Source organism: Aegilops tauschii, chromosome 1, assembly GCF_002575655.3.
Source record: "Aegilops tauschii subsp. strangulata cultivar AL8/78 chromosome 1, Aet v6.0, whole genome shotgun sequence".
Classification (NCBI taxonomy): Eukaryota; Viridiplantae; Streptophyta; class Magnoliopsida; order Poales; family Poaceae; genus Aegilops; species Aegilops tauschii.
The window spans coordinates 207,022,167-207,035,905 of record NC_053035.3 but is presented as its reverse complement, the minus strand read 5'-3'; the positions used below and the strand labels follow the sequence as shown (position 1 = coordinate 207,035,905).

The following is a 13,739-nucleotide window of genomic DNA, read 5'->3' as shown; positions in this document are numbered from 1 at the left end:
GGAAATCACACTTTGATGGCAAGTCTATCAACGAAATTCTGGTGAAGTCTCCCGTGCTAAATTTAGAAGACATTGAATGGAAAAACCTTGTTATGCACTGGCCTCGTTCCCAGGATGAGGTACTGTCTATGAAATCACATGACAATTTGAACTTCTACTTTTCCGCATGTGCCTTACGGATCTTTTTTGCAGGAAATCTGCTCGAAGAAGAATTCCGGTTTGAAAAGAACGACAGGATATCGCAAATATGTTGCCCGCTGCTTTGCTCTTGTTAGTACCTGTTGTCCTGTATCACTGTACTTGCATACATACCTGGTTCATTATGTGACAGCAGTATGCATGATAGCTTGCTTATCAATTGTTTGCTCCAAATTACCTGATCTATATAAATGGTTACATTAGTGTAGAATATATCCAATGCCAATGAAATTTTTCAGCTCTGCATGTTCTTGTAAGTACTTGCTGTCCTTTATCAGTGTACTTATATTGACAGGTAGTTGTTCATGTACCATCACTCTGCAGCTTATTTTCCTTTGCCTTCCATTTTCTACACATCAGATCTATATTTACTCTTACCATAAGGTTGGATAACACTGATGGTACTGAAGAAGTTTAGCTATGCATTGCTCTTGGATGTACCTTTTGCCTGTATCGGTGTGCTTACATTTATAGCTACTTGGGTATGTAGCATCACTCTTCATCTTATCTTTAATATTCACCATTTTTTCTTATATTATCACATCTATATTTACTCTTAACAAAATGTTGAATAAAGGCAATGCTTATGAAGAAGATTATGTGGTAAACTTCTTGAATTGCCCCCCCATCAGCATGGACAAGGGCTTTATAGAGCCTGTCTTCACCAATAATGTAAGTTTGTTCTTCTCAAGCCTTCAAACTTTGTTGTGTATATTTGTTTAGGCATGACTGCAACAGCTATTTATTTTTGGTGTTTGCATCAAATGCATGTTCAAAGTTTATTATGTAGTTCATAAACAAAAGTTTGTCCTTCTCAATTTAAGTTTTCAGTTGTACAACCAAGTTCCTTCTTCATACCATGTAAATTAAACTATACAAAGCAAGTGATCTTCTTTTGCACTGCATGTATGCTTCTGTTCTTGATCTGTAATCCAGTGGTGTGGTGAACCTACCCACTACAGCACAATGTCATATTCTGCAATGTCTTAACTACCAACAATGTCATATCATTCTACTATTATTTAAACCATCTCTTTATTTGCTAATCTGAAATGGGATAAATTGACAGCACACTAACCATTGATACTTATGAGTTCTTGATCTGTAATCCAGTGGTGTCGTGAAGCTGCCAACTCCTTCACAATGTTATTTCCTGCCATGTCTTGACCTGAACAATACCATATTGTGTTAATGCAATTTTAAACTGTGTCACTTTATTCGTCAGTAAGAAATGTGATGAATTGTCAGAACTGGTACTTTTATGTGCAAAACCTGTCATATGTCTGCTTGTTTATCTTTCAGAGTGAGGAGGATAGAAGTGTTAAACAAGCGCAGTCTCATCCGCTTGCTCAGCTGCTTGCGCTGCAGCTCCCCAGCAGGGCTAACCTTTCTTGAACTGTATTGAAGTGTTGTCGGTTTTGTATATTATTTTGTCGGCGTGTTTATTTGCACTGGTGGCGATCTTTGATGCCCAGTGTATGTAATCTGCTGTCTGCTTGTGCTTTATTATCATAGTGGCGAACTTTGATGCCCAGTGGATGTAATATGCCGTAATTTCTTTATTGTATAGTCTATGTTTTTTCTTATTCACGATGCTGCAGTTATTTTACTGTATATATATCCTGTCTTCACAGTAAATCGGCCAAACTGTAAAATTACGGTACATAATCGGGCTGTCATGCAATCACGATGTATGATCCGCATCATGGGCCCCGTCATCTTGGTCCGTTAAAAGGCCTAAATGTAAACTGGCCCACTAGTAGATTCGGGCCTTTAATAGGCCGAGTAAACCGCCGGCCCTCTTTTCGCAAGAAAACTCAATGGGCTTTTAGGAGGCTGAGAAGTAGGTTGGGCCTGAAACGTGCCAAACAGCTCACGGGCCGTCAGCAGCCCGAAATGGACCCCGGCCCATGATTGTGCCAATCAAATCACGGGCTTTTAACAGGCCAAAATTTGTCTCGGTCCTTGTTTGGCCCAATCTGATTATTGGCTACAAGCAGGCCGGATGCAAACCGGGCCGTAGTTAGGCCCAACTATATGACGGGCTTTTAACAGGCCGAAATTAACATAGGGCCGAAATGTTAAACGGGCCCTTAATAGGCCGAAACTAATATCAGGTCGAATTACTAAATGGGCCTTTAGCAAGTGGGCCCAAAAGCATAGCGTCCAGTTGACGGGCCGAATCTGATATGGGCCATAATTTAGCCCAAAGCCTCTTATAGGGCCGGACCTGATCTGGGCCATAATTTGGCCCAGAACATGGTAGGCTTTTAACGGGCCGGATCTCATATGGGCCATTATTAGGCCCGGAACATGGCAGGCCATTAATGGACCAGATCAAATATGGGCTGGCATTTTGGCCCAAAACATGGGAGCCAGTTAATGGGCCGGCCTACTAGGGTCCTCAAAATCTTGTGGGCCTACAGCTGGGCCGGCCCATTAATGTCGGCGAAATCTCGTGGGCCTTTAGCTGGGCCAGCCCATTATGGTCCACAAAAATCTTGTGGGCCTTCACCTGTGCGGCCCATTATGGCCCGCAAAAATCTTGTGGGCCTTTACCTGGGCTGGCCCATTATGGCCCGCAAAATCTTGTGGGCCTTTAGCTGGGCCAGCCCATTATGGTCCGCAAAATCTCGTGGGCCTTTAGCTGGGCCGGCCCATTATGGTCCACAAAATCTTGTGGGCCTTTAGTTGGGCTGGCCCATTTAAACTTTATGGGCCACTTTTGGGCCGGTCCACGTGTCAACATATCATAGGCGCATCTCGCCCATTGGATGAGTGACACCTGTGCCAACGCGGAGCTGACACGTGTTTCCTCCAGCCAATGATGATTTTACATGTGGAAAATCCCCATTGGTCCGGGCTGTTAACGGGTTATCGGATCCAAAACCGGACCCGATAGCTTAACGGCGTTCCGTTACAGTGGATGCCACGTGTCGGTCACCCTTGACGAAAGCACTTCTGTGACGCGTGATTTATCGTCATGGAAGTGGACACTTCCGTGATGATAATTTTGGTAATGTCATGGAACACTTCTACGACAGCACAGTTATGACTATCTTGATTCTGTCATAAAATCGTCATGGATGTACATGCATGACAGAAAACGCGACCTACTGTGACAAACACGTATCATCACATAAGTGTATTTTTTTTGTAGTGTCTTTCCCTGGCAAGGCACACCCCGAGGGCGGCAAACACGCACTCCTTGCACCTCGGCGCGGTGACCAGCCAGGTCTGCCACCTGCAGATCGGTGGAGATGGCGGGAGCTGCGCGCCCGGGCAGCTGTTCGCCAACATCGGCGCCCTCGGTGATGGGAAGGGCCCTAGCTCGCGCCAAGACACTGCTGGGCACTAGACCAGCCACGACGCCATCACGCCAGAGTGCCCGCTAGGCCGGTAAATCGTCCAAGGTCCCCGTCAGCCAGCGCGCGGCCTTGCGCATCGTCCACGGCCTTGGCATCCTCGAGCCAGGGGAGGCAATGACGGCCAAGGCGGCGGAGGCGCTAATCCACCGTTTCGACGAGCCCCTGTCTGACTCCGACATCAAGGCCATCGCCAAGCTTACCAACCTCGATGTCGCAGCGCTCAAGACCGCGGTTGGCATGCACGGACCTAGCGGAGAGGCCTCTGAGGCTACCCCTTCCCCATGTTAGAGCTCTTCAGTAGCAATAGTCTCCGGCGGTGGCCAGTACTGTGTTCGGCTGGTTCGAGTTAGGCCATCTCTTTGTAGTATCAGCTATAGTAGCAAGGGTGTAGATGCTCGCCGGCTGGATTTGGGGCCTATCAGTGGTTGCCGGGGAGGCCCCAGGCAGTTGGAGGTGTACTCGTATTTGATTAATAAACTGTTTAGTCATCGGAGTAGCCATTAGTGTCCCCATGATTGATACGAACTGCCCCATCATGAGCTAGAACGTACGAGGGCTCAACTCGCTGGCCCGGCGAGCAGTAGTTAGTGAGACTGCAGAATTGCACAGGCTAGCTCTCCTCTGCCTCCAAGAAACAAAGATCGAGGAGTGTAGCCTCCCGCTCGCCAGGGAAGTTGGAGGGGCCAAATTAACAGACTGTGTTGTGCTCCCGGCCATGGGCACCATGGGAGCTCCCGCCATCTTTTGGGACAAGAATCACGTAGTCGTGCATTGGCATGTCGTAGGCCAGTTCTCGGCCAAGGTCACCTTAGAAACCACAACAGCAACTTTCTGGTTAACTATGGTTTATGGCCTGGTGGACGAGGGGAGAAAGGGCGAGTTCCTGGCTGAAATCGCAAGGACGGCGCCGCAGACAGGAGACCCACGGCTCATCAATGGAGATTTTAACCTAATCTACGAGGCTAAAGATAAAAACAATAGCAACATCAACCGAAGGATCATGGGAAAATTCTAGGCCGCGATCGACGCGGCGGGGCTCAAGGAAATTAAATGCAAAAATCGAAGGTTCACATAGAGCTACGAGCGGGTAGCCCCAGCCCTAGTTAGCATCGACAAGTTTTTCTGCAACATTGCTTTGGACTCCTTGTTCCCGTCCTTCCTCCTCCATGCTACGTCCACATCCTACTCTGACCACTGCCCGCTGCTGCTATCAGCGACGGCCGCACCTCGCTATCCGGCTCGATTCCGGTTCGAGTCCTTTTGGCCATGGTTCCCTCGCTTCCACGCAACGGTGCAGCATGCCTGGGAACGCCCAGTAGTCTCCATGTGCGCATTCAAATGCATCAACACCAAGCTCCATAGGGTAGCCAAGGATCTGAATTTGGGCAAAGGTATTGTTTAGTTTAGTGACGCGAAACTACAACCGCACATAGCAACAGAGATCATCCTGCATTTACATATCGCCCAAGAGAGCAGACGCCTTTCGAGTTGCGAATTCCAGCTCCGGAAACTCCTCAAGTTGCACGTCCTCGGGCTGACCGCGATCGAACGGGCAAGAAAGCGCTAGGCCTCGCGGGCCACATAGCTCCGGGCTGGTGATGCAAAGACGACATTCTTCCATGCCAAGATCAACTCGAGGCGGCAGAAAAATTTCATTCATGCCCTACACACCCACAACTCTATGGCCACATCCCAAGAAGACAAGGCGCGGGTGATCCATGAACACTTCAGCTCCACGCTCGGGAAGACCACCAGAAGAGACCTCACCATTGACTGGGACTCAATCAACCTGCCCATGCTACACTCGATTGGCCTCGACAACCCATTCAAGGAGGAAGAGGTATGGAATGCGATCAACAAGTCCCCACAGGAGAAATCGTTGGGGCCGGACGGCTTCAACGACACCTTCTTCTGTGCCTGCTGGCCTGTCATCAAAGCCGATGTTATGGAGGCGTTCCACCGATTCTACCACTCAGCAGGGGGCGACATGGCAATGATCAACAACGCGATGATTGTTCTGATGCCAAAGAAGGATGGGGCATCGACGATCACAGACTACAAACCAATCAGCCTAATACACTCGGTTGCAAAAGCTCATCTCCAAGGTCCTCTCCATCATATTAGCAGCTGTCATCCACTCCATTGTCTCCCCGGCACAGACAGCCTTCCTGAAAACAAAGTACATCCATGATAGCTTCCTCTTCGCGTGAAACACCATGCATGCTCTCCATCGTCGTAGAACACCAGGTATGTTGATGAAACTAGATATTGCGAAAGCTTTTCACATGGTATCATGGGAGTACCTACTCGAACTCCTCCATAAGCTAGGGTTTAGCGCGTGGTGGCACGACTGGGTGGCCGGACTTCTTGCCATGGCCTTCTCAACGGTCTCACTGAACAGCACGACGGGTGCACGAATCGTCCATCATCGTGGGATGCGGCAGGGTGACCCACTGTCTCCATTCCTCTTCACTTTGGCCATAGACCCTCTACATCACCTAATCGCGGTGGCCATCGAGCAATAACTCTTTCAGCGCCTCCCTGGGCATGACATGAAGCTCACGGTCAGTCTCGACGCTGATGACACCGTGATATTCATCAACCCGGAATGGTGGGAGGTGGACTCCCTTCTGCGTATCCTTAGCGATTTCGGGCATGCAACTGGGCTCTACATCAACCCGGCCAAGTCCACGTTCTCGCTGATCAGGTGTGAGGACAAGAACATCCCTGACGTGTTGCAGGGTTTGGCGGCTCGATTGCTCCTTTCCTGATAAAATACCTAGGGTTGCGGGTCTCCATAGGCCGCCTATGCCTTGTGCACCTCCATTTCATCATTGACAGGATTAAGGCACGGCTGGCCGGCTGCAAGGGCAAGTTGCTGCCACTCGCGGGCCGTCGGGTACTGATGCGGCTTGAAGCTACGTCGGTATTTCCCCAAAGAGGAAGGGATGATGCAGCAAAGCAGCGGTAGGTATTTCCCTCAGTTATGAGACCAAGGTTATCGAACCAGTAGGAGAACCAAGCAACACAACGTAAATAGCACCTGCACACAAATAACAACTACTCGCAACCCGACGTGTAAAAGGGGTTGTCAATCCCTTTCAGGTAGCGGCACCCAAGATAGGCAAACGAACGTGAGATAAAATTGTAGTAGATTGATAGATCGAACGCCAAATAAAATAAATAAGAATAAAACATGCAAGGTATTTTTGTATTTTTAATTTAATAGATTAGAAAATAAAAGCAAAGGAAAATAGATCGCCAAGGCAAATAATATGAGAAAGAGACCCGGGGGGCGTAGGTTTCACTAGTGGCTTCTCTCGAGAAAAATAGCAAACGGTGGGTAAACAAATTACTGTTGGGCAATTGATAGAACTTCAAATGATCATGACGATATCCAGGCAATGATCATTACATAGGCATCACGTCCAAGATTAGTAGACCGACTCCTGCCTGCATCTACTACTATTACTCCACACATCGACAGCTCTCCAGCATGCATCTAGTGTATTAAGTTCATGGAGAAACGAAGTAATGCAATAAGAACGATGACATGATGCAGACAAGATCTATCTATTAGAGATAGACCCCATCATTTTATCCTTAGTAGCAACGATACATACGTGTCGGTTCCCCTTCTGTCACTGGGATCAAGCACCGTAAGATCGAACCCACTACAAAGCACCTCTTCCCATTGCAAGATAAATCACTACTGCAGGTTGCTGCTAACGCGACACTATGATCAAAGACCCTTCGACGAAACTGTGTGTGATGCATTAATCGCAAATAGTGGTGTCAAAAACCCGTCAAAAAAGGTGCAAAACGTTTGCGATGGAGGATGCATCAAACACGGTTCAGATTTTAGTTGCGTGTGCGATGCAGGGCATACGGTTCAGTTCAATTAACTATTTGTGATGTGGCAGAACAAAAGAAACGGGCAGGCAGTCAAAGGCGTGTGCGATATACGGCTTACGGTTCACTCGGATGAACTGTTCGTGATTAGGCAACACAAAAAGAAACGGCCAGCCAGATCAAGATTTGTGCGATATACGGCATGCGGTTCACTCGGGTGAACTGTTTGCGTTGAGACAAGAGAACTGAAATGGTTCAATATATCAAGATGTGTGTGATACGCGGCAAACAGGTGTGTAATCAGAAATGTGTGAGAAGACCGATAATAACATAGAAGTTTGCTTCTAATAAGACGTATGTGATATTCTCTGTCTACACAACATCTATTGGCCATTGGGCGACGGGCGGTTATCCGGGTACGCCATAAGGATGCGAAGAGGGCATCCTATATCAGCAAGGACTAGTTGTTCCACCAGTAGCTCATCTAAGAGAACTCTCAAGTTAACTATGCTCAGGCTGGAGTAGGCATGAGATGGGTGACCTGATGGGAAGTTGTCTTGATGTTAATCCCACTGATGGGATGTATCTTAAATGCCCATTAAGGACATTTATGACACATCCCATCAGTGGAATTAACCTCAAGGTCCTTGTTTTGATTTTTTAACACATGTTAAAGAAGGTCTACCGCATTACTTTTTGACAATGTGCGATTGAGGGCATACGCTTCAGAAGGATTAACTGTTTGTGATTAGGCAACAGAACAGAAATGCCACATACGCAGCCGAGAAAGCGTGCCCACGTTACGCTGTCCGGGAATAGTGCCGCACTTAGAAATTATAGAACCGTCAATAAATTTTGAGCCTGCGTCCCGTCACATTCCAAATTGCAAACCTGTTCGCACCGATCAAAACCTAAACAGTTTCCCACTTAGGAGCGTATTAGTACTCGGTTATAAATACTACTACTCAAAGATGAGTGCACATTCCTCCTCAACTCCTCATCCACAAAAACAAACAAGTCATTCATCATTGTTCCCTTGCGTGTGCCATGGCCAGCGTGAGTTCTGGGTCGAGAGATTGCCACCAGGGAGAGGCGAGCATGAAGCGGAAGCACGAGAGATGTCCCGCCTCGCCGCGAAAGCAGCCGACATGTCCCACCGCGCGGTCGTAGCAGCAAAGAGGTCCCGCCGCGCCGGCGAAGCAGCATGGAGGTCCCGCCATGCCGTCGATGAAGCAGACTGGTCCGGTCGCGCCGCGGAAGCAGAAGAGATGTCCCGCCGTGCCACGAATGCAGCAGAGATGTCCTCCCGCGCCGTGGCAGCCTGGGAAAATGTCTCGCGGGCAGGCGAGGACTCTTACAGGCGCATGCATGCGATCTTCCATAGCCAGATGGATCAGATCTCCGGCTGGGCAAGGTTGCAGGACGACATGAAAGCCTCTTTTGAACAGGCTACCGCGTCATCCGACAACTAAATGAGAGCAATGCGAAGCTCCGGGCCGAGCGTGATCTGCTGAGGGCAAAGGTCGTCGGAAGTGCAGAGCAGCAGGAGGAGACCACTTCCGTGTTGAAGAGGACCGGCTTGATCGTCGAGAAACTTATGGACGAGAATGCCATGCTGCGCATCGAGCGTAGAAGGCTGGTGGAGGAATCCGTGGATGCTCTCAAGCAGCTTCTTGAGGACAAGAAAGAGCTCATCGCTGCTCGCCGCGGAGACTAGTTCCCGCGGCCTGCAGCAACGCATCAAGAAAGTAGAGATCATCGAGCGAGATCGTTTTATTCCTTCTTCTTTTGCCCTTGTGTTTTTCGGGCGTTGCCGCATGTGGCTTTTTTAATTATGTTCCTAAATATGTAAGACAATTATTATCTACTGTCATCGTCCTTATATTCATCATGCTTGCTATAGTCGCAGTCGATGCTATATAGGTCCGTCGGATCTTACATCAAGATCCGTGCAAAACTTTCTTTTCAGATTTTCATTTTTGTCTCTTAAATCTCAGTACAGTGAGACATATAGCCACGTCGTAGAACAGGGGCTCGGGCGCCATTAATGGAGACGTTGGGAGGGAGGTGTGCGGCGGGTAGCGAGCAAAAGGGCTCTCCTCCCGATGAGCACGCACAGGGGACTAATCGCATGCCTCCCGGACTCAAATAGCTACCCCGCACGACACCTCCTAGCAAAAAAAAGGGGACGCATGGCGGCACGTAATTGGTAAGTAGAACACCCACAGTTTCCATAATACTTGTGTTTCCGATTTGTAACGTGACAGCACTTGTTCCAAAATGACTTTGTTGATTGTTAATGTGTGCGACTTCGCAAATCGGACAGAAAAATTACCACAGCATGTTGGTGCCATGTCATGACACCATGCCAAGTTTCATGATTTTCAGGCGTGTTTTGGATTTACAGGAATTAAAAAACCAAGTTTCTCAATCTTTCCGGCTGAGCCACGACGCCCAGATGTTTGAATTTCATTCCCATCTCTTGCATGGGACCTAGAAATTTACCTAAGGACACACATGTGATTTTTCAACCAACTTTGGTGCACTGGAGCATGTGCTTGTAGTTCAAATTTGAATTATGCACATGAAATGCCCAGAAACTCAATTAATGTATAAAAAAGGCCAAACGAACCCTGAAGAATTCCAAAATTAATAACAACACTCCTGTTGTTCTATGTTGACACTAGAAATTTTTGAAAGCAATAAGAGGCAACAGATATCGTTCCGTCCCCAAAGGTGGCGCGTTCCCTACCGAAACCATCACGCTTGTTGTGAGAAGCTTATACCCAAACCTGCCCCAAATGGGAAAAAAATTACCACGGCATGTTGATGCCGCTCCATGATAGCATGCCAAGTTTCATGAATTTCAGACGAGTTTTGGATTTACTAGAATTTTAAAACCAGGCATCTCAACATTTTGCCGGCAATCAGCAGTGCCCTGGTGTTTGAATTTCATTCCCATTTCTTGCATGGGACCTAGAAATTCAACCAAGGGCACACATGTGATTTTTCAACCAACTTTGGTGCACTGGAGCATGTGCTTGTAGTTCAAATTTGAATTATGCACATTAAATGCCCAGAAACCCAATTAATGTATAAAAAGGCCAAACGAACCCCGAAAAATTCCAAAATTAAACACAACACTCATGTTGTTCTGTGTTGACACTAGAATTTTTTTGAAAGCAATAAGAGGCAACGAATATCGTTTTGTCCCCAAAGGTGGCACGTTCCCTACCGAAACCATCACGCTTGTTGTGAGAAGCTCTGGTTTGTGAGAAGCTTATACCCAAACCTGCCCCAAATGGGACAAATTTTTACCACGGCATGTTGATGCCGCTCCATGATAGCATGCCAAGTTTCATGAATTTTAGACGAGTTTTGGATTTACTAGAATTTAAAAACTAGGTATCTCAGTGTTTTGCTGGCAAACAACAATGCCCTGGTGTTTGAAATTCATTCCCTTTTCTTGCATGGGACCTAAGCATGCACCCAAGGACACATATTTGATTTTCCAACCAATTTGTATGCACTGGAGCATGTGCATGTATTTCAAATTTGAATTATGCACATAAAATGCCTAGAAAACCCAATTAATGTATAAAAATGTCCAAACGAACCTCGAAAAATTCCAAAACTTAACACAACACTCCTGTTGTTCTATGTTGGCACTAGAAAATTTTTGAAAGCAATAAGAGGCAACGGATATCGTTTCGTCCCCAAAGGTGGCACGTTCCGTACCGAAACCATCACGCTTGTTGTGAGAAGCTCTGGTTTGTGAGACTTATACCCAAACCTGCCCCCAAATGGGACAAATTTTTTATCACGGCATGTTGATGCCGCTCCATGATACCATGCCAAGTTTCATGAATTTCAGACGAGTTTTGGATTTACTAGAATTTAAAACCAGGTATCTCAACGTTGCCGGCAATCAACAGTGCCATGGTGTTTGAAATTCATTCCCATTTCTTGCATGGGATCTAAGCATGCACCCAAGGACACAGATTTGATTTTTCAATCAATTTATATGCACCGGAGCATGTGCATGTAGTTTAATTTTGAATTGTGCACCTGAAATGGCTAGAAAACGAGTTTAATGTATAAAATGTCCAAACGAACCCTGAATAATTCCAATTTTTTTACGACACACATAAAGTTGCATGTTCACTGCAGATAAAAGGTCTAGCAATTAAAACACCGTCCAATGTTGTTGTGACCCCATTATGTAATTCAAATCAAGATGAAAAATCAAGTAGATCCCACACAACTTATTATCACCAACCATGTGAGATGTAGTACAAAATATCCTGGAGCACCGTCGGTGTATAGTACGCCTATGGCTTACGCGAGAAGGTGCTTCGGCTACAGTCCACAGCCGGCGTGTTAAGCACACTAGCTCGCTCCCCAAATACTCCTGCCTTTGCATCCCTCGCAATCTCGAAAATATTACTGCCTCGTAATCTCGAAAATATCTACCGCCTGGAAGATTTTAATGTTTGATAGCACACGATTAGTATGTGCGGACCGTGTGTGATGTCTGTTACTCCCGCTCTCCTTCAGTCCTTAGATTCAAATTTTCAGTAGCCCCGACATTTTACTCCCAGCTCTGCATCCCTCGCAATCTCAAAAATATCTGCTCGCCCTTGATCCAAATTTTCAGTAGCCCCGCCTTGTTAATCCCGCCTAGTAACATTTTCAGTTGCCACGACATTTCCTAATACACCACCTCCCCCCCCCCCCCGCCCCCCTCCACACACATCACACACTCCCCAAAACCTCCGCTCACACAGACACACACAACCCTAGAAACCATTGGTAGGTCGCCGCCATCCCCGGCGCCTCCATCCTCAACCTCTGCCTTTGTGCCGGGGAGCTCGAGGAGCCAATGGACAAAAGGAGGTTTATCGCGGCCTTTTCGCTCGACGCCGGCAAGGTGGCCGCCGAGGTGTCCCCGTCATCCTCCGCGGGCTCGATCCGCCATTGCCGGTCCCCCGATCCGCCTGCCGTCGCGCCCCTACGCTGGTTCGAGGACTTCCCCGTCCTCCCTTGGACCCGGCAGCCGACGAGATCCTACCTCGGGGTCCGATGGCGGCGGTGGGGGACATGGTTTGCCGAGATTACAGATCGGGAGACCCACACCCGCCGGTGGCTCGGTAGCTTCCACACGGTCGAGCTCCCGGCCATGGAGTTCGACCGCTGGCAGGTCCTCTACCATGGCACGACGGCTAGGCTCAATTTCCCCTTCGGCACACGTCCGGTCGACCTCGTTCCACCGGAGCCCGGGGTGGTGAGCTCGGCTATGGCGCGGGAGGACCGCGAGGCGTGGGAGCGCCTCGAGGCCGAGGCCTCAGGCTGCAAATGGGAGTGGGCTTAAGTGGGACTTACTTTGCCCACTTAATCATCTTAGTGGGCACCCATGGGACAACATAAAAAATAAGTGGGCTATCTCGTTTAACCCGCTGGAATCCCATTTCACTTGCTAGCTCTCTGGTCCAGCGACACGCAGCCCCCGAGATTCGTCACGCCGGGAACACCTCCTTGCGTCACTCGCAGAACATTCGAGAACCGCGCGCGCTAGGCGAGCACAGAGCATGAGATTCGGCAGAAGGTCTATCGCTACGTGTAATATATGCATATGCATGCGTACGGGGAGGATGATGAGGTCGTAGTTATCGGCGGCGTAGTCGGTCAGAAGCACGTCCGCGACGATTGTGACGCTGCACATGGTGTCGACGAGAAGGGTGTCGCCAGCAGAAGCGACGGTGACGCCGGCGCCGGCGTGGCGGAAGATATCGTTGGGGATGGACGCCTCGATCGGCTCCGTGCCGGTGAAGACCTGCAGCAGCACCTGTTCGTTGTGCAACGTAGGTAGAGATGAGGTCAGGCTCCGCCGCGCAGGTGATCTCCTCCATGCCTCATGCTAAGCCGTACGTCACCATGGTGAGCTACCTTGTCCACATGGAAGAGGTTCTTCTGAACCGGGGCTTCTCGATTCCCCATGCCTGGAAGAGGTTCGTCTGAACCAACGGGCCGTGTTGACAGTGTATAGTGCAGTTTTCTGAAGTGGGATCCCACTTCCCCCCACCTAATTTGTGCAAGTTTAGATGGGATGTCCACTATTTCGAATCAAACTATACTGGGACTAAGTGGGCTTGTGGTGGGACTCCCACCGCTAGTCCCACCTGCAGCCTGACCAAGGCCGTCGACGAGGCCTACATGCAAGAGCTCCGCCAGCAGCATCCGGAGCTCGTGGAGGCGGAGCGGGCGATCTTTGCCGGCGCGGAGGGCGGCGTTATCATGCTCTCCTCCGATGACGAGGTCGAA

The 13,739-nt window shown here is 48.6% G+C and overlaps 2 protein-coding genes across 2 annotated transcripts; one reads left to right on the top strand and one right to left on the bottom strand.

The window, feature by feature from the left end:
- The first annotated feature begins 3,680 nt into the window (after positions 1-3,680).
- On the top strand, positions 3,681-4,581 carry LOC141028015 (uncharacterized). The gene is made up of 2 exons (XM_073505781.1): positions 3,681-3,797; positions 4,111-4,581. Exons 1-2 carry the CDS (start codon positions 3,681-3,683, stop codon positions 4,579-4,581), a joined length of 588 nt encoding a protein of 195 aa, XP_073361882.1.
- An 8,306-nt stretch (positions 4,582-12,887) lies between these two features.
- On the bottom strand, positions 12,888-13,415 carry LOC141028012 (protein DJ-1 homolog B-like). Its single transcript, XM_073505775.1, has 3 exons — positions 13,365-13,415; positions 13,063-13,263; positions 12,888-12,989 (listed from the first exon to the last, which is right to left on the bottom strand). The coding sequence occupies exons 1-3, from the start codon at positions 13,413-13,415 to the stop codon at positions 12,888-12,890; spliced, it is 354 nt and encodes a 117-aa protein (XP_073361876.1).
- Positions 13,416-13,739: the final 324 nt, after the last annotated feature.

What these genes read in the sequence shown, in the direction of transcription:
- LOC141028015 (XM_073505781.1), top strand. Translation starts at nt 3,681, where the DNA reads ATGACGGCCAAGGCGGCGGAGGCGCTAATCCACCGTTTCGACGAGCCC. An exon ending in TCGCAGCGCTCAAGACCGCG is followed by an intron (nt 3,798 to 4,110) that starts GTTGGCATGCAC and finishes ATCATGAGCTAG; the next exon opens with AACGTACGAGGGCTCAACTC.
- LOC141028012 (XM_073505775.1), bottom strand. Translation starts at nt 13,415, where the DNA reads ATGGGGAATCGAGAAGCCCCGGTTCAGAAGAACCTCTTCCATGTGGAC. An exon ending in ACCTCTTCCATGTGGACAAG is followed by an intron (nt 13,264 to 13,364) that starts GTAGCTCACCAT and finishes CACAACGAACAG; the next exon opens with GTGCTGCTGCAGGTCTTCAC. An exon ending in ACGACCTCATCATCCTCCCC is followed by an intron (nt 12,990 to 13,062) that starts GTACGCATGCAT and finishes GTGCTCGCCTAG; the next exon opens with CGCGCGCGGTTCTCGAATGT.